Source organism: Opisthorchis viverrini, assembly GCF_000715545.1.
Source record: "Opisthorchis viverrini unplaced genomic scaffold opera_v5_170, whole genome shotgun sequence".
In the NCBI taxonomy this organism is placed as follows: domain Eukaryota; kingdom Metazoa; phylum Platyhelminthes; class Trematoda; order Opisthorchiida; family Opisthorchiidae; genus Opisthorchis; species Opisthorchis viverrini.
Window position 1 is genome coordinate 691,948 of NW_008751826.1, and position 26,146 is coordinate 718,093.

General features: G+C 42.5%; 1 protein-coding gene across 1 annotated transcript in view; it reads right to left on the minus strand.

Moving 5' to 3' along the window:
* Positions 1-1,151: 1,151 nt before the first annotated feature.
* Positions 1,152-26,146, minus strand: part of T265_07409 (hypothetical protein) — a gene marked incomplete at both ends in the record, with an annotated part of 135,057 nt that continues 110,062 nt past the window's right edge. The window contains 13 exons of the mRNA XM_009172919.1: positions 1,152-1,289; positions 1,900-2,017; positions 2,634-2,678; positions 4,435-4,690; positions 5,846-6,130; positions 6,421-6,546; positions 10,019-10,153; positions 11,028-11,122; positions 13,234-13,248; positions 13,393-13,501; positions 17,151-17,597; positions 18,699-18,858; positions 23,530-23,654. Coding sequence (XP_009171183.1) covers positions 1,152-1,289; positions 1,900-2,017; positions 2,634-2,678; positions 4,435-4,690; positions 5,846-6,130; positions 6,421-6,546; positions 10,019-10,153; positions 11,028-11,122; positions 13,234-13,248; positions 13,393-13,501; positions 17,151-17,597; positions 18,699-18,858; positions 23,530-23,654 — 2,054 coding nt within the window. The remainder of the gene's footprint in view (positions 1,290-1,899; positions 2,018-2,633; positions 2,679-4,434; positions 4,691-5,845; positions 6,131-6,420; positions 6,547-10,018; positions 10,154-11,027; positions 11,123-13,233; positions 13,249-13,392; positions 13,502-17,150; positions 17,598-18,698; positions 18,859-23,529; positions 23,655-26,146) is intronic.

The following is a 26,146-nucleotide window of genomic DNA, read 5'->3' on the forward strand; positions in this document are numbered from 1 at the left end:
TGCTCTTGTCCCGCCTAGTAAGATATGAAGCGAAAAAAGTGAGGCGATATGTCGGTGTTTATTTATGTCTCTCGGATTATGACAATTCGCCCTTCTTTTATACACCAGGAAGAAGTTAAAAATGTTATTATTCAGCCTTGGACCGTTCAGAACACTGAATAAACAGTCGTCCAACTATTAATGTGTTTTAGTTTTTCGAGCATCACATCATTTGCAAAACACCTGTGCCATTCAAACAGTGATAGGTAGCTCAGCTTCAGGTTCATACCTATGAACTCAGAGGACCGACTCAGTCTGTCGGGAATTCGACTAAAATGAAAGTGTTTTGTGAGAGAACGGCAAATGAATAACCCACTTCGGGGTCGTCCATTTGCATTTTTAAGAACTGCGTGCACAATATTTACTGCTGTTTTGTACAACACACCGCTGAAAACTTGTGAAATATCGAAGAACTAGCCACAAACACATGAAGAAAGCGAAATCATGAACCTTATAAAACTGGTTGCATTGCAAAAAACACTTGGGAGCGGCAAATATATATTTGTACAATTATGGCTCAGGCTTTTTCTTTATTCAGATAACACGATCAATAGGTGAACAGGGGGCAGAGATAAACGAAGTATCATTATGACACGGCGACTGTGACCCACGTGACCATACGTAAACGGCATTTGGAAACGAAAAATATCTACTAGGGAGCTCTTGTAGATGAAGAGCTAAGTGGCGAAACATTGGAGTTCGAAATAAGATACAGGAAATTCTGTTTCGATCCTTATGATTTCCTTGTGAGCAAGCAAAAAAGGCCTGGAGGGAAGATTAAATTAATAAGTCCTTGCGCATTCCAAACGAATAACAAGAGAGTGGAACATTCCAACGTTCCGGTCAGGTCTGCTCTTGTCCCGCCTAGTAAGATATGAAGCGAAAAAAGTGAGGCGAACCCGCAACAAGACTGACTGAGAAAAAGAATGAGTTGTGAAGCGGTAGCGATAACAATGGCTGTGGACCGTGCGAATCTGCATTGTCGTAAGCCTCAGGTGTATAGTATTATTTGCTGTAAGATGAAGTAAGGACATTGCTTCCACGGGCGTAAATAAAAAATAATCTGCCTGATTGAACAAGTAAACAAATTAGTGATAAAGATAAGTATGGTACTATTGACCAAGTTGATGAAAGTCGTGGAGTAACAGATCGATTGGAAAGGCGAAGATGGGAAAGAAGAAACCGGAACTCAGCAGGCAGTCAGAACAATCAAAAAACCAGCAACAACTAAAATTTTGAAGGACACCACACTGGAAAAGAGAAAAATCAAACTATATTCTACAGATAAATGTCGGTGTGTAGTGGTGAGAACAGAAAATCTATGGTTAAAAACGAGCATAAATAGAAAGAACGCCGGATGGCAAATTCCAGCAGCTCGAAAAGAACAGATGGATTGTTCAATACAACTAAAGCAACAATTTACTCGTTGATGAGGGTCAAAAAACGAAGATCGATAATCAGGCGAGAAGTGCTGGTTTGATCTTTTGTTGGCGGGATAATCCAAACTTCTCATAGGGTCTATCTTGTGTCTGAGAGGACGATTGGAGGTAAACATGTGTGTGTGTATACCCATAGGTTTGAAGTCGATCATTGGGAGCGAGATGGTTGCAAAAGCTGTGTTGGCGGTTGGCGATAAAGTACACAAGACAGTCATTCAGGGGGAGGATGAATGAGTATGGTTTGTACCAGGACTTGTGGACAGTTGACAAGTCTGTAATCACCATCCTCTTGATTTGTTTGATTAGCTTGAACTAAACGATGGAGAATCTGGGGGAAGAGGTCTTCCCGGTGGCGCTTTGGATTAGTTGACGAATGATCGAATTAGAATGTAATGCGTGGCTCTAGTTAGCTTAGGAACACTTGGTTGACATACTGGACTAGGTTAAGTGCCGGTTGTGATGGATCGATTTCGGTGAGGACATAGACCAGGTTCCCGTGCATCCAGAACTGTTTCTTGCGAACAACCAAACCGACGGTTCTGTGGATGAGACAATGAATGGTATAGAAGGTGAGAACGGAAAAAATCACGCTTGTATCTTTTGCAGACACACAATTGTTAATACTGCTTTTTAGAAGGATTCTGGAGAGTCCATGTTGTGGTTCATCATTAGAGCTTAAAAGAGCAGTAGCCTGATCATGCGAGTAAAAGACGATGGCGGCCAAAATGTGAGGGACGAAGTCACTTGCTGTATCAAAACTGCATCTTTTCCATCGATCTGTTGACTTTTAACAAAACTCTTCCTAGAGGGAACGGCTGCTTGAATGGACGCACAGTGGTAAGGGAAGAAAATAGTACACTTCTATGTCAGTGGCTCCAAGCAGGTTTGCGCTTTAGAGTCGAAAACCTTATGTGTTTGCACGAACCGAATTGCAGTACTGCTACCTTAAGGAACGTAAGTTCCTGGTACGGTTTCAAACACGAACTCGGATAATATGGGGGTGTGAACAAATCAACATTATTGGTAAATGATGGAAAAGATTTCCTTTCCTTCACACAATATGCCACTTGCGCATTTGTTATGGATGAAGTTTCTACACGTAATGAGCATAAAATAAGCCTGCTATCTAAGCCCCTCATGCAACAGACAACTCACCTTGCGTGGATCATTCCGCGGGTCCTCAATTCCGGGTCCGTGTATCTGCGAATATGGGGGGAAAAGGGTTTGATTAGACTATTGCTAACACGCGTTTATGGGCGACGAACAATGAAGACTGAGAACCACCTTGACAGAACAGCTTTTATGACTCGTGATATGTAGGTCAACACACAAGACAATTTCAGCCTAACGGGCAAAGGAACACTGCGGGACATGCGACGAGGTGGCGGTATATCTTTCTGGGACAACATCTGGTGAGCGCAGCTGGGCAGAATCAAACGTGTGGTGTGAAGTTGCGATATCAGATATAAGATGCTATTGAGAAACTTGCATATTTTTACTACTCCCGTATTGAGTGAGGAAGGTAAGGTTCCAGTGGCTCTCCCTTTGATGCCGCTCTGAATAACTAACTTACAATAAGTCCTGAGTTACTTAAATCTACACGTTTCGGCAAAACATATGACCTCCAGAGACACAAGGCGGAGCGATTTGTTGAGGATGTTGGAGAACATCCTTCGGCTACTTTCATTTTACACCATTTCGTTTTTCACGAGAGACTCAGCTCAAACGAACTGAGTCTTTTATTTGCGATTGGCCTCTTTACCTGAATATGCTGCACAAATCCGCCTCAAGTTTTGGCTAGTACGATACTGGAGGTGTAGTGTTACCCTGTCTAGACGTAACACATCACCCAAAACGTTAAAGGGATTTCAGGAACGTTATTAGTAGTGCGTTTCACCCGGAGAACACTGTTTTCAAGCCAAAAGTTAGTGGTTGTGGAAGTCTCAGCAGTGGGTTCACAAAACACAAGAAGGATCCTTTGGCACCCAACAGTTTGGCAGCATTACAACTGTTTGTTAAGGTTATCAATCGGCGGAAGAAACTGGATTGTCACTGTGCCCGCCGTCTACAAGAAGACCTGTGTCGAATACCCAGCATCGTATGTTCAGAAAACAATCAAAGGAAAAACTCATTGCGCTGCTGTACAGCAGCTCCATCGGGAAGCTCTCTGATTGCGGGTAGACATAGGAAATGGATCTTTTTCTGCAGTGTGAATATGGCCTAGTCGGATTTACGTTATAAAGCTAGTAGGAAGGCGTGGTAAAATAAACCGACCAAGTCAGCTCAGCAAACAAACGACACCACAAGGGTTTTTAATGAGGCTAGGTAATTGGGTTGCGTATCCATCTATCCAGAGCAACAGTTTTAGGCTGGCGTTCCCACCCAGAAGGACATCTTCCATCCTGCAGCCACCAGATACAGAAATTATTCATTCTGTAACAGACTGCGGAAAACACCTCTCTTCACAAGCTTCTCCTTTGAACAGCAAGAATGCAAACTTAAAATCGACTTTTATCTAGGTAAGTGGAGTCATTTCGCGCATTTTCTTCATTAGGTTCAGTGATTGGATCTCATTTTATGGAGTCAGTAAACTTGAAGCAACCCGTCTGGTGTGACAATTTATAACTGTTCTCTTAAGTGGGGTTTAGGTTAACTGACCATAGTCGAAAGTTTTGTACCTGAGGTGAACGCCACCTTCGAGGCTACAGATTTAGAACCCATTTTCAACTCGGTGTTCTTAGTCTGTATGGCAAAACAGCTCACTGGGCTGATTCTACTGGAGAAGCGAATCCGCCCGGGAATAACTTTGTGCAAGTTTGCATTAAATGACGGTTGGCCTAATAGACCTCCATATGCTGTGGTGACCGGTTGTCGAACTAATATTGAAAACCACAGGCGAAAAAGTGCAAAGTGTATAAGTGCAAACTGAAGAAAGGGGGCGGTAAAATCAACTCACAGACGACTTTCCGGATCCAAACCGCAAAAAACTATCTGATTTGGTTTGATATGTTTCTCCAAAAGACCACGCTTGGCTCGATCATGAATGCGTATGCCATCTTGAGGACTGACCACGACCACTGCTTCACAGCGCTTTGTCAATTTGTTCACATTGATGGCTGATTGTGTGAGAATGTGCGTGATTGCCCGTCTTACTGCAGCCTCATTCTCCAATCGGTCCACATTAACACTTCCCAGATACAACATGTGGAGCGCTGAATAAATGTTGGGAGAAAAAATAAAGTAGGCATGGAACAAACTAGGATCTAATCGTTCTTCATGAAAGCTCAGGCGTGTCCTTATAGGGGGAAGCGGTTTCTTGTGTGTCAGAACAAAGTGAGCAGCGAAATTTCAGGTATGGATATGGACTGTTCTTGTTCAAATCATCCAATAAGGTAAATGAGTTTGTTCTCAAGGGCACACGCATGCTTCCCATTATCATTACAAGAAGAGGCTTATTGGAAGCGGAGTTTTTCGAACTGGAAACACGAAAAAACAAATATAATGGAACTTACTAGACGGAGAAGCACTAATGTCTGTTGATATTATGAGGAGATTAGGAGGCTTCAGTCGAATATGTCTTGCTGTAAGGCGCACATCTTAGGAATCCACAGGAAGATTTGTTCGATCACGGTAGATGACTTAATTAGGAGATAAGCGACACTATAACTTGTCTGGGTGCGAGTTATTCACACTACTGACCAGCCGTTTGTGGCTGGGAAATTGTGAGTTTGAAAAGCCCTCGAATTTCATGGGACAGGCACTACCAATCAGTTTCAACAAAGATCAAAAGCTGTGCAGTATTTCTTGAATTTTCAGCATAGATTGACTCAAATTTCAGCGAAAAATCTCGATTCAAAGACGTGCGCAAAAGTTTTCCAGAAATTCGAAGTGGTCAGACGAATTCTAGATTTCTTTAAGTGTCACCAGAACAACTGACATCAAGGAAGCAACGCAATCTAGCAAATTAGTAAACTAAAACAAAGCACGAGCAATTCCCAACGGTGAATATCCTCACGGCGGTAGCACATCAGTATAAGTGGATGAAAAGTACTTTTGCGCTCATAAAATAATAGGGGTTAGTGGAAGTTGTATAAAAAGTTCAAGTCCAACTACTGACGAAACAACTCTTAGGATACTTCCGAAAAACTCCATGCCATTCTAAACAGTATACATCAGGCAAGAGTGGTACCAGTATGAAGGGAATTTGTACTGTGTCTCAAGTTTAAAATTAACTCGGTTGCAAAATGAATGTGGATCATTTACTCAGGGAGCGAAAAGGCAACTAGTGTGCGCATGTAAATTCACTCTATTCTCTCTGGAAGACATTTTGAAGTTGTGTTACAGACGTTAATTGCAGAAATACTTACTCGTACCACCAACTCCGGCCGTGGTGGAATTACCTTGTCCGTATTTGGTCAGTGAGCCAAAGTAACCCGTTCCCATTCTTGTATGACTGTTTGGGCTGGTGACTGGCAGTCGGAGCTGACACGGTAGGGGTCCAGGATGTAGACAGTGGTGGTGGACAAACTGAACTAATCCGGGGAATATTGGTTGATCCTCGAAACCGCGAAGCTGTACTCCTTCGGTTCGTCCGTCAGGCATCGGGATAGTCTGAATCATGAAGTGCTTGACTGGCCCTGATTTCATGTACTCTGTTTTACAAGATAAAAGAAACCAGTGTAATAAGGTCACAAGCGTCTGGTTAAGTGGACCAAATTTCTCAGTCGGAAACAGCTATCTGGCTCGAGGGGTAACCTTAACTTAGAGGTGTTCATCGAGTCAAGTCAGCTCAATCCCAGGCTTAGAACAACAAGAATAGTTGTGCCAATTCTCAACAGGTATCCACCAGTGAAGCGAACTAAGTTGTACAAAGTGCGACAATTATGACAAATTGAAAATGAATTGCGGGAGATGCATTCTCACATCATCCAGCTCAACTTACCCGGGTTCGCAGATACCAAAGGCCCAGGTGGTGGGCTTTTCACTCCCAAACTGAAGCTGTTCACACAAGACACACTATTTCGAATGATAAATGCTCCAGGTTCCCGGTCACGCAGTAGGAAATGAACTGAAATCGAAAAAGAGAGAATATTTTAGGGCGCACATAAATTGGGCCCTAGTCATTCGTTCATCCGCTTCGTGTGTTTTTGGGGCATAAATTGTCTTCTTCTTGGTTTACTCAAGAGCCATGCAAAAACCTAAAGTCTACAAGACCTTGATTCATCATTCCTAGCCTCAGCCATTATGCTTACGTCTATGCCTTTTTGTCCCAAGTTCCGAATGGGCGAATGTTTTTTTGTGACTGGTCAGCTGTGAATAAATAGCGGTCGTGGCTCAACCTTTCCTAGTTCATCGATCAGTGAACAGCTGGACCAAAGTTTGCAAAAAACTACAGTGGCATTTGCTAACATGTCAGCTCAGGGACCTGATTATAATGTTTTGTTTTCAGTTTCTACAAAAATGAGGCTTGGCTATTACATCGTGGACACCAGATGATGGAAAATCTCTATTTGACAGTGGAACAATCATCTGTCACTATCGTCCACTTTCAGACCCCTTTACTGGTTGAGTGCTTTGGGAAATATGTCTCGAAAGGTTTTTGTGTGCTAATCTCAAGAGCTATAAGTCACTGCCAGCCATTGTCCGTAATTTGGGATATACCATTACCTATCATAGGGGAGAGGCAACAATTCATCATAATGGTTGGAAGGAAATGTTTAGTGCCATATCTACGAGAAGAGTTTAAAGAACACATTTAGAATTCTTCACAAGTCAAGCGGCTTTTAACCGGGTTATTTTGCAACCGTTAAGTTGTCAGGTTGAAAACAATATGTTCCAAAATGTGGCATTTTGGTCCACGCGGTTCGCTACCGTGCGAATGCATTGAGGTTGGGACGGACACAATAAACGAGTGTTTGTTATGATATCACAAGGAACTGACTGGGTCGATCAACCCAGAAGCCGGCGAAAAGTGACGCCACCACTCTGAAAGGAGGGCTTTTTTGCTCGGGATGTCTAAGCAAAGTAATCAATGGCAAATTACGATGTGCAATTTCGAAGTATTGGTATTCTCGGGGCCATGCACAACCGAGAATTTACACCTGAATTCAACGCGTGATGAAAGCTCCACATAGGGTTGGTTCGGAAAAATCACATGACCGCGTATGTCAGGCTGCGATCACATTATCACAGTATTAATTTGGCCAAATCATATGCTGTTTGACTTTCAGGCATTCGACCCTAGTGAGGCTCACGGTGCCATCGGAATAACGCTTGGTTTCCCCTACACAGTTGCCTGTCTAATACACCTGAGTTTGCCAGCTGGGTTTCGCCCGAATCAAGATTAGAAGCAGTATTGAGAGCATTGGGTTGCAAAAGGGTGCCTGTAATCGATAGAAAAGTGAGGACAAATTTGACGTACGAAGGGATCGTTCTTTGACGCTACTGGAAGTCACATCCCATTACCGATGGTCGTACTAAACTTTGTAGGCCTTCAAGGGCATAGAGTATTCGGCTGCTTCTGCATTCGTCAAAGTTATGTGATAATCGTTTCTCGCTTTTTTCTCGATTTTTAACAGGTAAGGCAAAATATCAGTTCTGACGCAGCTTGATGATTCACTTAATCAGCCCTGCGTTCTCCGATCGGTTCGAAACTATTTTGTTAGACCTACGCAACTGAATGGTCAAAGCCCTTCTACAATGCTTCCCCTTCATCCATAAACAAGCCCGCGTTACAGAAATTCTCTCCTCCAGATGTAGCCACGCTACTAAGCAAAGTTATTTCTGGAGAGAAGAAGAGCACAAGACAGTCTCGTCCTACTGCTTCAAATCTTGAGTTGTCACCTGCGCGTCATGAAGCATTACCTCCGATGTGTTCTTGGTTCGTTTTTTTCAAGCCTTTGACGTTTGCCTTCTGTCTCCATTGAAAACTATTCGTTAGTTTGCTGTCGCTTGCTTGCATTCCCACTGGACACGCCGATCTGCAGCATTATTCACGTGTGTACTACTTAAGAGAATTACTGCCTCACATATTCCTCAAAATGAAATTTTTCTATGCTATTTATACGGTCAGAAAGCAGTTAAACACTTTAGACGTCACAAAGAGACCTTGAAGGACAAGCTACTCATAAGGTTGCTGAAAATTCCTCAACAGCTCAAGACATGTATTGTACTTCTTGGTAGGCGTAGCACCAGTGTTGTCGCCATTTTGTTGTGCTTCAACCAAGTTTTCATACTTGGCCAACTTGTTTGATTTACGTGGAGTTCACCTGAATTCCTCGTTTATGGTGCTCGTGGCTTAAACTGAAACATAAGGCTGCCCTTGTACAGCATATTTGATCGAAGAACATTCTAAACGAAGCATTTAGCTTGAATTTGGTTGGGTTACCCGTTAAAGGAACGATGGGGCTGAGGCACCAGGTGATGTCCAATAAAACCCGTCCGAAGAAAAGTGAGACTAGTGGTCAAACAGCCTTCAGCAACCTTAAAAGTAGTGTATTTGCCAGAGTCCTTTGGTATGTAGGAACAGTTTAGCGGTTACGAGTCACAAGTGTCGGATCTTCCAGACAATATGAACCGAGTAATTTATGCTGCCAGACAGAATCAAGAGATTTGGAACCATGCCGAAGTCACGTGCATCCCCTTCCTCTGCGGGAAATCAGTGCTCAAAAAGAAAAAAAAATGAGGCTTGAGGGCACAGGGAAGGACGAAAAAATAAAATGTACTTTTTTCGGAAAAGTTTCGTAACAATCGGTAGATTTGTTGCTGGGCAACGTTTCGCTTTTGACACAAAAGCTTCGTCAGGCCAAGTGGCTAGGTTACGAGGTTGGTCGAGATTTGAGGCAGAAGGAGAACCAATCAGCTAAGTCAAACTAAACCTCTGTTGGGTGTCGGCCGGGGGATTTTAGTGTGTTAGGGTGGGTGACCAAGTGTCGGACCGATGGGGAAACCTACATATGTTTGAGTCCAGCCTACGGTCTAGTTCTTCTGGTTCGGTTCATTTGATGGTTCCTCTTGAACGTCGTTTGCACTTTCTGTCCGTCTGTGTGGATTAGCGAGTTCTGGGATAGTTAAGTAAAGGGATGGTGTGAACTTTGTTCTGGTGGGAGTTTCACCCCCCACCCCCTGTTTGTGCTAATGACTCTACGTGGATTGACAACGACACGATCACGTGTCAACTCGGCTCATCTAAGGCCGCTTCCCATAGGCTCGCCAATTTCACACCCTCGATTTCATTCACGCTGTGATGTTTAGTAATTTCCACCGCCTCTGCTATCAACCGCTGGGCAGTGAATCACAGTCCCCGTCTTAAACTGTTACCCAATCTACCGAGCGTTACCAAACGTTTCCGAAAACGATCTCTACTCAACCGGTTTTAAGCATTTTTTCCTGCTTAAATGATTCTATTCTACTTCAGTAATACATCCCAGGCAAAGGTTAACTTAGAAAGTTGTTACTGCTAGAAGAAGCAAGCATCTCTCACTGTATGCAAACGACGTTTACACAGATAAAGCAAAAGAAATGGTTTTGGAAAAACTTACTATCTTCTCTCTTTTTGTCTGGCATGTACCAGTCCCGGTAGGTCTCCCGCACCAGCTTCATGAGTCCCTGTTCCCAATCCGTGGAGTCCCCAATCCCACTCGCTCCACTTGTGCTCGCGGCATAGTTTGGAGGAACTGTAGTGATGCGGGGGTAAAAGACAGAGGAATGCATTTCTAAAAAAATCACTTGGAAAGATGCCAACTTAAAATCAACTGGAATATATCAAACTCTATAAGTAATGAGCATCCAGGAGACTTATTTCAGAAGGCGTAAACTACAATGCTTTTCTATGAAATAAGCTTGACGATCCCACTTATATATGGACTAATTGTGGGCATTTCCGTAATTGTACCTCACAGGTAAACTAAGTTATTGCAACTTTTATAGAAAAGATTGAAATTGATCAGAGAGTGACTAGATTTTAACACAATTTAGAGAGATAATATTTTAGAGCAGCACAATTTGATTTCTACCGGCTCTTTCTCAACTCCATTTTTGTCAAATTTTAACCTATGTTTTTGCTATGAGACACTGTTTGTGCGCTGTACCGACAAACTAAGAAACATTTCACTGGTTTCTTGTTTTTTATTCTTGAAATAGCTTTCTTCCATCTCATGGTGGCAAAGTAACAGGAAACGTCACCACCACATTGTAGCCGATAACGACATTGAGCGCCAAGTTAGTAGTCCGTATCCAGGTGTCACAGCTCACGACACACTCGAGCACTAGCGTTCCTGCAACGTTTAGGTAAGTCCTTGGCACAGATGGGAGTCAGATCGACAAAATATTATCTCAGGACTAGTTTCAAATATAATAGGCCGGATTTTCTTGTGGAGGCCCAGGAAAGCGAGTACTGCTCGATACGCTCACGACTGCTCCATGCAAGCCGATCTACTGATAGATTACAGGTGAGGAATTTTAGGTGTATAGGACACACATGCCAGCATGATGAATTTTGAGGTATGCGATGAAACAGTAAAATGTTGGACGGATAAAAAGTCAACATACCTGTGTGTGCTCGCCACTGTTGCTCGGGAAACGTGTTAGAGACGAAATGATTTTCTGACGCTCTAGCTTCATACAGTGAATTATACCGTGTACCGCTAAATAGTAAAAAAACAGGCATTGATACTTCTGGGGAGGTTGGGGCGACTGATTAGATTAGCATGCTGGAAACAGTAGGATAGTGGTGTTTCTTTAAAAAACAAATAAAAACCAAACTCTCCGTGTAAGTGATTTGGAAGATGCTATGGTTAGGAAAATCTGACACGGGTGCTGCAATCTCACTCAATGTAAGGCGTTTCTCCATTTGACCGCAAACGGTTGAGGCTATTGTCACCTATTCAAAAGAAGTTTGTCTTCAAATCAGTATTCAGCCGACACGTCAGTGCTTGTAACAAACACAAAGACTGAAATTGAAGAGTTTAAAGCGATTTTGACCGGATCACGTCCAATTGATCAGTTCGTTATTTAGGACTTCAAGATTTGGTGACGTCGAAAAACGCTTTGTTGTATGTGGACATTTAACGTAACATATTGAGTCAATAGTTCTCAGTAGGTGATCTTCGTCTATTTTGATCCCCGTCCGTTGCAATTGGGTCTGCTTGCACCAATTCCACTGATCGGCTGAGAAAGTCGGTGACACTATCGTAATGACTCTAAGCATGGGTTTTGGTGTTACCAGCTGAGCTTAACTGTGTCATTTTTAGTTGAGAATGGACAGTTGACTAACCATAAAATCAGCTGATTTCAAATAATAGCATAACAGCTGTAAAATCACCTGACGACCAAGAGTTTCTTTAGGGTACCATAAAGGTATCTGCATGAGACAACCGTCATGTCTTGGAACACAGCTTCAAAACATGAACTTAACCATGCAAGCGTAGTTGAGGATCTGAATTTCAGTAACTGATCTGATGATGAATCTATGCAATTCGGTGGACACCATTAACTTAGGATTTCGATGGCTAAGATGGCAGGTCTGCCAGCTGTCTCTCTGGATTTCCCAATACACTTTGCCAAATTTATTTTGCTGTGTGAAGGCAAGTGGTGTAGCCGTGGGAGAAGATGGAGCAGCAAGAAGGACATCTTTCCATCCAGGTAGAATCCATGAAAGTTAAGTCCAATACCAGCCGACCCAATAGTACCATGAAATAACCTGAATATTCTGTTGAAAAAAAACACCAGCATTCTCGCAACTCGACTGGCACATTGAGGACTACCCGGTGGCCATGATATTTACAAACAAGTACCGTTTCCGTCGACTGGGGTATTGTTACTTTGGTCAAAATAGATCTAAAAGCATTATGTAATAATTGCAGGGGAGGTTTCTAACCATTACTTCGTGACTATGAGCTATCTACACATACCGGACCGCAAAATAACAGCCATATTATGCTCTGGACGAGTAGTACTCAACGTTCACAACTATTCTGGGAACAACTCGTTTAAGGGAACATGCACCGGCATGACGGTGCTTCAGTTCATAGCGGCCACATAAAAAAAACGAAATTTGTGTACCAGATAAACACCTGCTAGACTGACTTGCACATGCAAGGTATAACGCTTGTCGATAGTGTGGGGACTAATTGCGAGGGATGTACACATCAAACAACAACAATATAAACACAGGAACTGTAATACTGTTTCCGAGATGAAGTGAAGAATCCAAGACGAATGGAGTAGTTTAGAAGAGGAGCAGCCGCAAACCTGATTATACTATTCAGTATCCCTATCTGTCAGTATCCGTCTCTTTGGTCTGTGAGCAGCAGGACCGTATAGGTAATCTAGAATGAGAAGGCATAATAGAATGAATATCCACCTATTAGTTGATAACCATTTCGAACGGCCTGTTCCAGCTAAAAAACAAAAGCTGTTTCTTCCGCATTTTTGTCACCGGTCTGATTCTCCGTTCAACATCCAGTAAGTTTCATTAAACAGATCCCATGTTTCGCAGAATGCTTCCAACTCTGGAACGGGATGGAGCACAATCGCAGGGTAAATTCTCTCCGTTCACACAGCACCGCCTGACTTGGACTGACACGGTGTCTTACGGAATAAATGTTTTAACCGCTTATCTAACCACGCTTTCGAAAGACCTATGGTCCACATCTTATTCTTCAAAACCTGACATTTTTGCTGTGTGTTGCTTATGATACCTTTCCACAAATAACCGAGTCAAGGAAAAAAGAATGCCGATTCACACTCAACATACCGACTGTCATTGACTCTGAAATTAACAAAAGAATGAAAGTAAAAATAATGCTTTGGAACGGGTAAATGACTGTAGTTTACTATGCATTGAAAACGTCTCGTTAAAAGCCAGCCCATCATCCAACTACTGGTCATTCAGCAGATTCCTAACATTACTCACATAAATGGGGAATGCGCTCCGGGAGAGTGTATTTCCCGTTGTACGTTTGTCGTTGCAATTGTTCTATATCCATCCGATGTGTCAGGACCTGGAGTGTAGGCGCGGGAAGCTAAAAAAAATTTCGAAACAAAGATAAGTGGAGTATAGAAAATATTCTTCGTTTTCATGAGCACCAGAGGTTTGTTGGTTCACACGGCACACAGGTTACTGTTGTGTTGATCGGTTACCACACCACAAAAAATGAAATGGTGCATTTGGTGTGCGAACTTCCAAATGTGTCCCTTGATGAAAGCTTTAGATTCCTCCATTTTACAGGGGGAGGTAATCAATGCGGAAACTTATTACGGGGTCACTGACCGCAGCAACTGGTCACCTGCTTGAGAGACAGATTAGCAATATGTGTATTTTCGGATGTAGCATTTCCAATCCTCCCAGTCAGAAACAAACCGTTTTAAATGCTGATATTTTAAGAGATCATTCAGGTCACGCTGGAGGCATCTGCATGACAAGCATTTAGTCGTCAACGAATAACAGGGCAACGAGGTGGTTTGCTATGGTTAGTTATCTTCTGAAGCAAGAAAGGCATCTTCAAAGTCACAGAATGTGGTTCCGGTGATCGGGGTCCAAATTACACCCTATGACGCCCACATCAACCATTTTTCTGCGACCACTGTGTGACCACTAAATGAATGGGTTGCCAAACCTTGCATTTCTGGAACAAGCACCACCCGAAATCCACGGAGAAACACACCCTTGACAATCGAAACCAAACAAGGTCGGTCGGGTATTCGCCTTATTAAGCCATTGTTATTAAAACGGACGTGGATTAATCAGACGGTTTGGCAAACGGGTGAGATTACTTCATCTGTTACAGAAGCCCGAATAAACTGCTGTTAACAGAGCATCGTATAGATACTGTCACGACTACAACTTGGGAAGCCGGGGAGACAAAATTAGACAAACAAACGGAGAGGCAGACATACGGATACACAGGCAAACAAATATGTTGGTAGCCTGTTAGAGAGACAGACATGGAGATTTGGAAAGACAGACGAACATGGAAATTCGGGTAGGTACCGTCAATGATCAGGAGCTTGCAGAAAAATTTCTCATACTCATAGTGGCACTAGCTGACTGGCCTTTGTAGGTTTCTCAGTATTGGACTTTATCATGGAAAACATGCTGTATTATAGTTTACCAGTTCTACAGAAATGATTTTGTGATTCGACAGATGTCATCGAGTCGCTACAGTAAATGCGCCATAAAATGCGGTCAGACGCCGAAGGCAGCCACCTGTTGCAAGGATATGGGGTTGTTGGAAACGAGAGATGTCGCACTGTTGCTGTTCAATCTCACCAGCCAGGAAAAGTTAAACTTTAACCACCCATATTACGTGGGAAAGGGAGTGCAATTCGCTGCAATCACCAATGCGCAAATGTCTAAGTTTTTATACTTTTTTTCTCCGTTTCCATCTGGTAATCAGCCCCGAGTGGTTCATCACATTTTATAGCGTACGGGCTGTCAATCTTCGTAGTTTCTGGCGATGATGCAGTGTTCAGTGAAAACTCTCGTATCCAAAGATTGGGTGTCAGGGACCTCCTTTGCCGTGGTTGAGCTACCGGATACCGGCTTTGGTCATATGTGCCGAAAGAAACCACTTCTGTGTTTTGGTGATTTGGTTCCGTTTGGTGCGTGCCTTGTTCACTGTTTAGTGCTAGCTCAAATTCTGTAGTATACCGCGATTGCAGGAAATATAATGAAGACTGAGGGACCGCGATTGATGCCTGTTTTCGACTTCCATCGTCCCATGAGACATTTCGTTTGAATGGTGGCGGTGTTGGATAAAGGCAGGTGGCAGCCAAGGAATGAGGACGGACTATCATGGGTGATATTCTCTCTGCAATCAGAATATGGTGGGTGTAGACTGAAGATGTACGTAGTATGAGGTTAGAAAGGTTCGCTTGTTGTGGAAACGCACCAATTTTTGACTTTTGTTAAAGCTAATGGAAGGTTGAGCGTAAACACATGTTGTTTATCGTTGAGGGTCCCAAGCAGAAGAGGTCCAGCAGGAAATGTGCCACAAAGCTTAACGGGGAGCTCCTCTAAACCATGCTTTAATAGTGCTAATCATTGGATTGAGTTCTGTGATGGAGAATGTTTTTAGCTACTAATCCTGCGTCTCAGTTGCGATGCTCAGATCTACACGAAACTTGTCAGGATAAATAAACCAGTGGTAAACAAAGGTCCTGTTTAGCCTTCCACTGCTGTCTGAGATCCCAGAAGTCTAAATCAACCACGCGGCAAACTCAATCGACGGAAAACCGCTACGGTCGATAATACTATTTTACCTTTCATCGGAGTATCTTACGGGCTACAAGTTTGTAAGGTTTCTGGAGTCAACCCAGAATTCAAATGATTGAAGACAGGTTCGAACAAACTCAAGAATGAGGTTTTTAAAGCGAGCAGTGATCATTTAGTTCGAAATTTTCATTGCGTTTCTTTCAAGCACGTTTTGAGCCAAGTCGGGAAGGATCAACCAGTTTCTCAAATTACAATAGGTTTATGTTCCGACTCGTGGAGAAAATACCATTTAGGGCAATATAGGATAAGAGTCCGCGGATTCCCTTTGTGGTCCGGAATTTAGAAATTAATGGAGAAAACATTTGGACAAATGTGATATGTTTGGATTCCCAGGTTGATTTTGTGATTAGAAATCAACTGAGAGTGCATTATTTTCAAGAACACAGTCCTATGGAAAACCGTGAAATTTTCTCTGAGGAAACCAACCATTTGAAATGATTTAGGAAAAGTTAGGCATTGAGCAAGTGAAGCAACTTTAACTTTTCTGTGGATTATTTTCTGAAGGTGATCTAATGAAACAAAGCTAAGCTGAAACAAAGTTTCAATTCCCGCTCCGTGATAGGAAAGAATTACGATAACAGTGAGAGTGAGGTGTGGCAGTTTTCCAAAAGCACCGACCGGTGTTCGCTCGGAGCTTCCTTCGACCGTGTAACTGGAACTATAAGAGGGGACCAAACAGTGTAGGTCGCATGAAATCAAATGAAAATGGACCAGTGGATCTGCACATCAGTTTTCCTTAGGTAAGCTCTACAGGCTCAGTTGTATAAGTCCTAAAGTGTGATAAACTCAGTGCCAGTCTACGTTGAGAATTCCAGCTATTACGCTACCGGAGAACTCAAGGGTGCGCAATAGCTGTTTTCATCACTGCAGTTCCACTGTTACTGTTCAGTAATCATCCTCATCAACTGATTGTCTGGTACTTCGGCCTTCGATACCGAAATTAATTTCCTGATAGACGAGCAACATTTCCACCGTATTGCATCTTCTGGGTTTCGATCCACGGTTTGTTCGAGGACTTTGCTTGCAGGGGAACTAAAGATGGGGTATGATGTGATCAGTAAAATTGGCAGAACGACACCATTCGGTCTAAATGCACAGTAAACAGTTGTGCGTATTCATCACCTTGGAAGAAAGTCAACATTGAGTTATGATACACCAGAAGTGTGCACTTGAAAAGGGGAACACCCCATGTAAGACATCAAGGGATAAGGAGGATGACAAACAATGAATGATCTTGCAGGTGCTTGAGTGCGATTAGAATACGAACAGTTTAGCACAAAAGCAATGAACACCTGTTCATACCACGTCAAAACTAAGCATTTACTTTATCGTCACCGCTGCACACAAATATGAATGGGTGAAACACAGCAGATGAATGAGGCACCAGTCATATTTACCCCCTTTAGATGGACTAGGCGGGCGGATTGTTTGTGAAGAATTGTGAAGAAACGGCATCGCAACATGTGCTGATGTGTCGGTGTCATCGAATATTCGAGACCTCCCTGGTATGGGGCCGGGTGAAGATGGGCGATTGATGTAGCCCATCTGAGGCTCATGTGGTTCGTGTGCTTGTTCTTGGTGTTCTATACGTTGTTGATGTGGAATGACGGGGTTCGCCTGAGCAAACGTACGGTGTACTTGCGTTGGAGGAGTGACAGGTAGGGAATGAACTGTTTCACTGACGCTAATCGTACCAGGATGCTTTGGAAATGTGGTAATACTAACGTTGCTGTTCGGCTTAACAGGACTTAATCCACCCGATTTGAATGTTGGGGTTTGGGAACGTATTCGAGCAGCGGACGAATGAGGCCGAGAAACCATGGGGATAGGAGAAAATCGATGTCCTGAAAGTAAAGTTTCAGACAATGTCTCTTATGAATGAAAAGTGGCGAGGGACTGAGCATACGATACTTTAGGATAGTTCCCTTCAACAAATATACTGAGTTAATTGTGCTTCCGCCAAATGTCTGCAGGGATTTAGTAGATTTTTCCAGCAGGCAATCTTAAGCTACACTCAAAAGCGGAGAAAAATTGCGCAAATTATCTAGACTAGATATTGGCGGCGCATTCGATCATGACAGGTTAAATCGCTGGCCAAAATCATCCTTGTACTCTTGTATGAGTCTTTATTCGCAATTAGGACCAAAAGGATACGTTTTGAAAGCTAGTGTTCTGGTCACATTCTTCTGTAAGACTCCTGAGCATTCGAATTTTTTAAATCGCAGCAAAGTCGTTGACGAAGTTTGCTTTTTTCGATTTCAACGTCGGCAAAATTTCATTTGCTGCGTACCAAGCGATGAAATCTGTTGTAAGATTTGACCGTAGATCATTGCAAAGGTTGACGGTGGATGTGATGCACAGAGAATCAGTAATACCAGGAAAAACGAAGCAGGGAAATAGTGAATTTGGCCACCGAGATCTGTGCCTGTTTTGAAGATATTTTCATTTAGATGAAGAGTTTGATGGAAATGTGGATGTGATAATTCTAAGTTCGAACAGCCACTTGGACACAAAAGCTAGATTTGGATCTACTTGAGAATCCATGCTATTCCACATTCGACAGTGTAGATATCAATGAATAAGTCGGCAGTCCAGATGACTTCTAACCCCACGTTTTGAGTAGGGAAGTCTATCGAACCTGTAAACTACCAGATTGCCCGATAGTATGGCTGACGTGGATAAAGCATGAATGCTAATTTCGAACCGTAGCCCTATATCTCATCTGGAATAAGTGCTAATAAAGCTGTTGCTGATGTTGCTAAGAATAATTACGATAAAGCCGATGATGGCGGAGATGATGATGGGAGTTCCCGCAAGACGACACTTTTGGTGGCCAGTTGTGGTAACTGAAGAAATCCCACAAAAATTCCCAGTTTCGAAGGATTTCAAACGCTTGTCTATAAAAAAACAAGTACAGCGATAGAGATAATCTACAGCCACGTTACCTGTTGGTGTATTGGCCCTGTAAGATCGAGCAATTGATCTTACAGGTTCAAGGTCGTGTACTCCACGCCCGATTGGCTGCAATGTAATTGTCTCCATTTCCTCCAAAATTTCCGCCGTTCCAGTTCCTTTGGACTCATCATAACATCGTGATGAATACTGCTGTAATGAGTTAGAAGGCAAACCGATATAGATAATGTCGCCAGTGAGGGAGATTAAACAGAAAACACACCGATAATCGTTTGGTTGCCTGAAACCTTAAAAAAACCAACCATATGTTTCAGAATTCTAAAAATCTAAGTGTTGACAGTTGATCGGGTATCTGTTGGTCTGTTCGCGTAGCAAAATGAACGTACTTGCAAACGTTTCGTCGTCATTCCAGAAGGTTTCATCAGTGCGAACATCACTACCAAAACCTTACGCGTTAGCTACTTAGCTGTTGGACTCCAGTGCTTTTATTGATGGGCTGCGTGTACATGTTGGTCCATAAAGAGGAACACTAAAATCGATTTGACGTAGAGCAGCACAATGTCGTTCTGCTGTTTACTTTTGAAGTGGAACAGAAAAATGAGTAGGGAAGGAAAGAATGTGAGAGCAATGCCTTCAGGAAGGTGTTCACTCATGATTCTAGGAATGTTGTCCCCGCTAAGCCGTTCTGAGTAAAACCCTGAGTCCCATCAAATATCACCATCTCTCTTTCATTGCTTCTTCAATTTACTAACCTGCCTGTCTGGATTTAGAGTCATTCCCTGTGCTCACTGATTTTTGTGGCTAACCAAACTCACCAGCTGCCAGGTTTGGCCACAAAATCTGCAATACCTTTAAATTACTACATGATACTAACAAGAAAAGTAATGAGTGATAGGGTTTTGGAACGATCTGACGGCTCAGAATGGTTTATCTTGCGAACGCCTGTTTATAACAAGTGTAACACAAACGGTTCGCTCGAAGTCAGCTGGTGCATTTCCGAGTGCAAGCCGATGATGCTGAGGGAACTCCGGGAGAATAAAAAGGAGGCATGGGAAAATTTAACCGGCTGGCTTGGACACGATGAATTTTCCATTGGAACCAATGTTGCTTCTTACGAAACAAGATTCCAGCATCATTCATCAAGTCCATCAAGTTTCGGCGGAATATGGCTACCTCCTAAAATAAGTGACCATAAAGGCCAGAATAATCGCGGATAAATGAGAAGGCGGTTAAAATGAATGTGACTGGGACAAAAATGCTTAAATTTGAGTGAGCCGTCGTGTGATTAAAGGATTTTTGGGGTCGACTCACATCTACCTGATAAAGTAAAATTATTCGGGCATCTCCAGTGTTCTTTTGAGGAAGATTGTTGGCGCTGCGGATTGATAAATCGCCCACCAAGATCAAAATTCCCTCATTTTATTCTCAAATGATGGCATTATCGCGCCAGGATGGGAGAAGGCCTGATCACTCCGAAATGACGTAAACGTAAACCCTACAGGTAGTGTTTACTCAGTATGTTCATGACGATAGAGAGGTTTTGAAGTTCCCAAGCTTTCCGGCCACTGCTGGACATCAAAAGCAAATTTCGGTCGTGCCACACTCAGTGAGTCAAAACAACAATGTGTTTCGTGCATTTGTAGTTGGTGGTGTCTTATCGGAATAAAACCAAAGTGCATGGCAGAGCCAACCTTTTTTCGTCAAGCGCAGTGCTCATTACTGGTCGATTTTGTGCACACTCACCATAGGGAAGGTCGAAAATGTCATCTAGAAAAGCACAATGAAGCATCCGTGCTTTAGACCTTGAGGGGAAAACATCAGTACTCTGTTGAATTTGGTTGGCAGAGGTGCGATGCACAAAGATTGCAGTTAACGTGCCACTCCATCCTTCGCTTTGTTGGCGTGTGAGTCAGTCTTCCTGTGATTGTGGAGCTTAGTTACCAGACCGGGAACTACTGAAACCATCATTGACTGTAATTCTATCCACCATTGAGAATTTTGTTGTACCTCACTGAAACATGACCCGAACAAACAGCGTGTCCACCATCAACACGCGCACACGCTCGTTGTTCTATTTTAGACACATGCAATCAATTTCTACATTCTTTCTTTGTGAATTGAGAACCCAATGAAAGCATTCCAGACTGATTTGATGCTTCCAAACGACCAAGAATTGGCCAATAGGCTTTACGGTTTGTGTGCCTAACTCTTGGTGTTTAAATTCCTTTAAACTCACTTTTCTTAATTTTAATGAAATGTGTATATGGTGAGCTCAAGGATGGTTTTATGTGATTAACGTGGGAATAATCCTGAGCTTCTGACTATTTTTACTGCCTTAGAGGGTGTCTGTCTTGCATTTACAAGTGAGGGAAACTTTTACTTAGTTTTTTAGCACCCGGGTTAGAGACACTCGACTAACCCTTGGAAAACGATGAGCTGTAAATGTGAGGCTGACCGTAATATATAAGTTGTCATAAAATAAGGAAGCTGAAATACTGCCCGAGCCTGAGCGGAATTAGTGGCATACCCATTTAATCGAAGACACTATGACTGAGTGCTCCCCCTAGTATTCATCAGGAACATTCTGCGCTCTTCGATATTGCAAACTCATCCCGTTTTGGTAAGTCCGCAAGGCTTCTTAGCTTCGATTACAACGCGACGGTTATTACAATCACATAGTCCAGAACAAATACTTCTTTCGAATGAATTACGATACCCTAAGAAATAAAAATTCCGTGTCAGACTAACAATACTAATATGTTTTCTGTCCCACTTCCATGAAGCGATAAGTGGTTGTTGGCAGAGTACTGGAAGCATCAATTATTTGAGATTAAATCGACAATGGGCCTAATTCTATCATCATCATCATCATCATCATCATTATGATCGACAGCGCAACATCTGTGTTCAAACTGTAACGCCTCACTGCTGAGCAGCAACGAACCAATTTCGCGGATTGGAAAACTTGTCATAAAGATGGCTAAAGCAAGGAAAAATGACCTCCAGGCGGGCTGTCAGAAGTCTAGACAGGAACTACATATTTATGTGACATATCATCGCTTCTACATGAATTTGAACACGTTAATTGGTGTTACAGCAGGACAAATTTCTTTTGTTAAAAATTGAGTATGAAAACTCCTTTCGACAGGACAATACACAATACGAGTTGGGCTTAATGCGCCCAGTACCCGGCATTTTGTTTTTTTGCCGCTGGATGAGCTGAAATGTCTGCGTCAACTCTTTCACAGATTCAAAGTAAACAACTTATGGTGGTCAGAAGCATGGGTCAAAGAATTATTTAATCTGCAAAAACCAACAGATACTTACGAATTCATCGGGTTCTAATTCGATCTAATTTAGTTAAAACAGACGCTGCATGAAGTAGAAGTCATGTCGAAAACGGATGGGTTGGAGTACATACCTGTGAGTCAAAATAGTTCCCTAAATAGTATAAACGGCAACCTAAGTTTACTTGCACCACATATCATGGAATTTTTACCATTGAACGGACCTACCTAGCTCATAAGAGTTCGATTTTTCATATGAATTTCAAACAGACCTACTAAATTCCGAGTGAAAGTCATTAGTCTACAATATTTCACCCATCTGCAACTAGTTGAGTGATAGGGAGAGTGGCTGCTTCTGCGAAACGGTTCCTGTCTGGAGCAATCGTACACCAATAAGCCTGATGCCAGTGAAGCACTTGGGGAGTGACTAAATTTCGGAGGTGCATCCCTTTTCAAGGCCATTTATATTGTGAACTGGTAAGTTTGACATATGGGTTAAACGAGAAGCAAGAGAGAGAGTCATCGTAGAAAAGAGGTTCCTACTACCACTCAGGTAATATTTTTAAAGCCTTTTTGGAGTCCAAGTTTGCTCAAGTAATAATGAAGCTTTGAAAAAATTGTTCCTCTGTAGGTGTTAAAATGAATTCGATGAACACTCTTCAGTACCACGCATTTTTCTAGCAAAAGTCCTGGTAAAATCAGCTGTCAAACGTGCCAGTTCGTGGGTTGCTTGTGCGCCTTACCATAACAATAGCGAAAAGTTTTATCCTTTAAACTGAATTTTGATTACTTGGCAAAGTATGCTCAAATTGAGCAGCTCTTTTACGTTATGTGCACGTAGACGACCGTTGTATGAATTAGAATGAACATTTACATCAACCTCGAATGGTTATTACCAACTATGAGCCAGGTCATCCCATACAGTACATTCAGACTTGTAGATCAGTATAGTAACCTTGGAGCCATACGCTTAGTCATCATCACTCGCAATGATCCAGGTAAGGAATCCATCTGGCTAAAACCTTACTGACTGATAACAGTTTGTGATCCATTCATTCATCCATCCACGGACACGACTTGTCATCTAACTCAAGCCGGTCTGGGGCTCTGATTACCGTTTGAGTTTAACAGCTATCTGGCCAAAACACTAGAAGAGTGCCTGATGGGAAAGCTCCTTTTGTAGTGTACACATGCATAACTGTTTGAACCTAGACGACAGGCCTGTGTTTTATGTATGGGAAACGTTGGTCCGTCATGTATTCACTAATCAAATTTGCTTACGCTGTTATATCAAAAGTTATGTAGCAACCCCACATGGATAAAAACGATGATGGTGAAGCTGTATCACGTTTGCCTCGGTAGATATTGTAAATATGAATGATATTGATCCAGTGAGCCTAGTGATGGAACACACACGGGCACGTGACAAGAGCCTACTGGAACGAAATTCACAGCGTTCTTGTTGAAAAAAAGAGAACACACGCCTGGAGACGGAGATAAGAATGACCATACGTTCTCAGTAACACATGAATATAATGATCTACGGCGTGTAAGGTAACGCTGGCTAGGAACTTACTCGACTAGTGCCATCGTCAATGATTCTACGCTGGTCCTCTCGCCGCATCAAGTTTTCACGATGGGCCGAATAGTTTGAAATCCCGGGGGTGTTTTTGTAACTCGTGCTTGTTCGTATATTCAGTTCTGAGGTCAAACGGATTTGACAAATTTAGGATAATGCTCAGAAATCCGCACAATAGCTGTGCAAATGTCGCAATAGAATTGAAGTTTGATAAAGACATCCTAAACTCCCTAGGTCAGCTAATAACACCTCACCAAAATAAGAATACTCTCGTATTAGTAACAATCTACGAACTAATTTCACAGCCTATTCGTAAGTGAGACTAGAGAAGAACATATTCCTCAGTTATTTTTGAGGGTTCTCTATTTGTTGAGTGTCCGGCTGTAGGAAGCCTTTTTCTGGGTTAGATTACCCCTAGTTTTACCCAAATAAATGGAATTCAACACGGAAGATATGTGTCACTTTTGACGAAAAATTATTAGCTTTGTCGTTGAGCTAACAGCTGATCTTATTCGCGCAAGTTTGTTGGACAGTCTTCATAATTACCCAGATGAAAAACTTGCTACACGTCAGCCTCACCGAAGCACGAAAGAAATACTCGCAACCACTTACTATAATGGAATATTTTTTCTTATATGAGGCTAAGGAAATGGACTTTTTTTCAGATCTAACATTCAAGTTATACGGGACACTCTCGGACCATGTGACAAACATGCAGGTCCGACGATGTTGCTTTACCATGGCCGAATTTCGCTGACCGAACAAACGATGTTCACAACAAAAGTGGCTTGAACAGGTCTTCGTCAAGCTCAATCGGATGTCTTTTAACAGAGTGTTTATTCTGTAGTTGAAGCCAACCTATGCTGAAAAGCGGAGAATCATTGTACACTTGTTTCATCCTTTTTCAAAATCATCGGCATTGCTCGTCCCACGAAACCCAGAGAGCTTCGAGAACATGGTGTGGTTTCCGTGTCTGGAGGATGAGTGGCGCTATCCTCTCTAAGAGAACTAATCTCACTGCCGATCAGCGGTTTATCGCCTAACGGTCAAGTGTCCACCCAATAGCCGGAAGGCCGTTGGTTCCAGATTCCGTGGAAGTTTGTTGGATTCACGCGGGTAATGAACCCTATCAAGGATAAAACGGGTGTACAGTGCTTCGCGACTTTTCAGGATGGATCGACTTCGTTGATGGGACGAAATATTCATTGAAAATTATCAGAGCTTTTCAAAACACCATAAGGAAGCCTTTGCTTCAAAACCATGCCAAAACAAACTGCTTCCTCTGACCGCGTTAAAGGAACGGTTGTCATTCGACAGAAAAAGAAGATTGCCGATAGCTGGAGAGCGAGCCCTGTATAACCGTTTCATAGTTGGACTGCCAGTAAAGATTTAGAACAGTTACAGCTCACCCCAAACATGTTAGGGAAGAGGTCACTCATCTAAAATTAAGTAGATTCTTCATGCGACCCACAGGTCCCACTTTTATGGTGAAACTACTTTGAATGAATGTGAAACACACCCCAGGATACACTGGGGAATTTTGCCTTTCTTGAGTTTTAACTGTTTTGAAATTTCAGCCGAAAGGTTAACTATCCAAGCATCATATGCGGCTTTCCAACTGAACTGAGGAGTAAAATCGGTCAAAATTGTCGGGAGATTTTGAACAGCCTTTGACTCACCAGACCAACGCTAACGAAGATACCCTGCTTTATGATTTTGGCAGTGGGAGGGCTGATTGGCAGTGGTGCCTTATCCAAGCTGGATATACATTCTGGTTGGTAGACCGAGCCACCAGGTCGCGATAACACGTGTAACCTCTGCGGTAGTTGGATTTGCTCCTCACACCTAAACTGTTCCTTATCTGGTGTTTTCAAAATGAATTCCATCCAGCCTAACCTGTCCAAATCTGTGGTAGTCACTATGCTAAATCTAGTAACTGGAAGTTCTTTCGTCAGACGATCAGTGGACAACTCACTCCGTTTACGTTTTACAACGAAAAGGTAACCATCGCTGAATAAACATACATACACTCATTGGTTGCCCTATTTCCTATTCGAGCGTTCTTTTCAGTGCGGGCCAAGTCCCTTTTGTTCTCCTACTAGAGACTTATCGCCTGAGCGGTGGATCAGCGTGAAAGTGTTTTTCGGTGAAGGTTTCTTATAAAACCAGAATGCTATGTTCATTTAGAAAACGACGCGTAAGATAACCGTGTCTCTGAGGTGAAGTTTTACCGTATGCATGATTTGTGAACCATCATTAAATCGACCTCGTAAAACCTGTGTTATTGACCACTGCATAAATAATATATTCCAGCCTTCTGAAGTCACACGGACTTATTTTTAGTTTTGTGAGATTCATTGTCATCATGATCTTCTTTATGCGGCTAACTATCCCGACCGCTTAGTTATTCAGAAAACTCAGGGACTGGGCGCAGTTTTCGTTTGGGAATACAGTTACACGGGAAGTTCTTTATGATATTCCATTTCTGATAGGTGCCATTACAAATCGGTCAATCTCTCGAGTGCCGTTCAAATAACGATCATTTAACTTTGAGGCACATACGGTGGTTTGTCTCATGTTTTAGCATTATGCCAATAAGATGTAAACCAGTTTT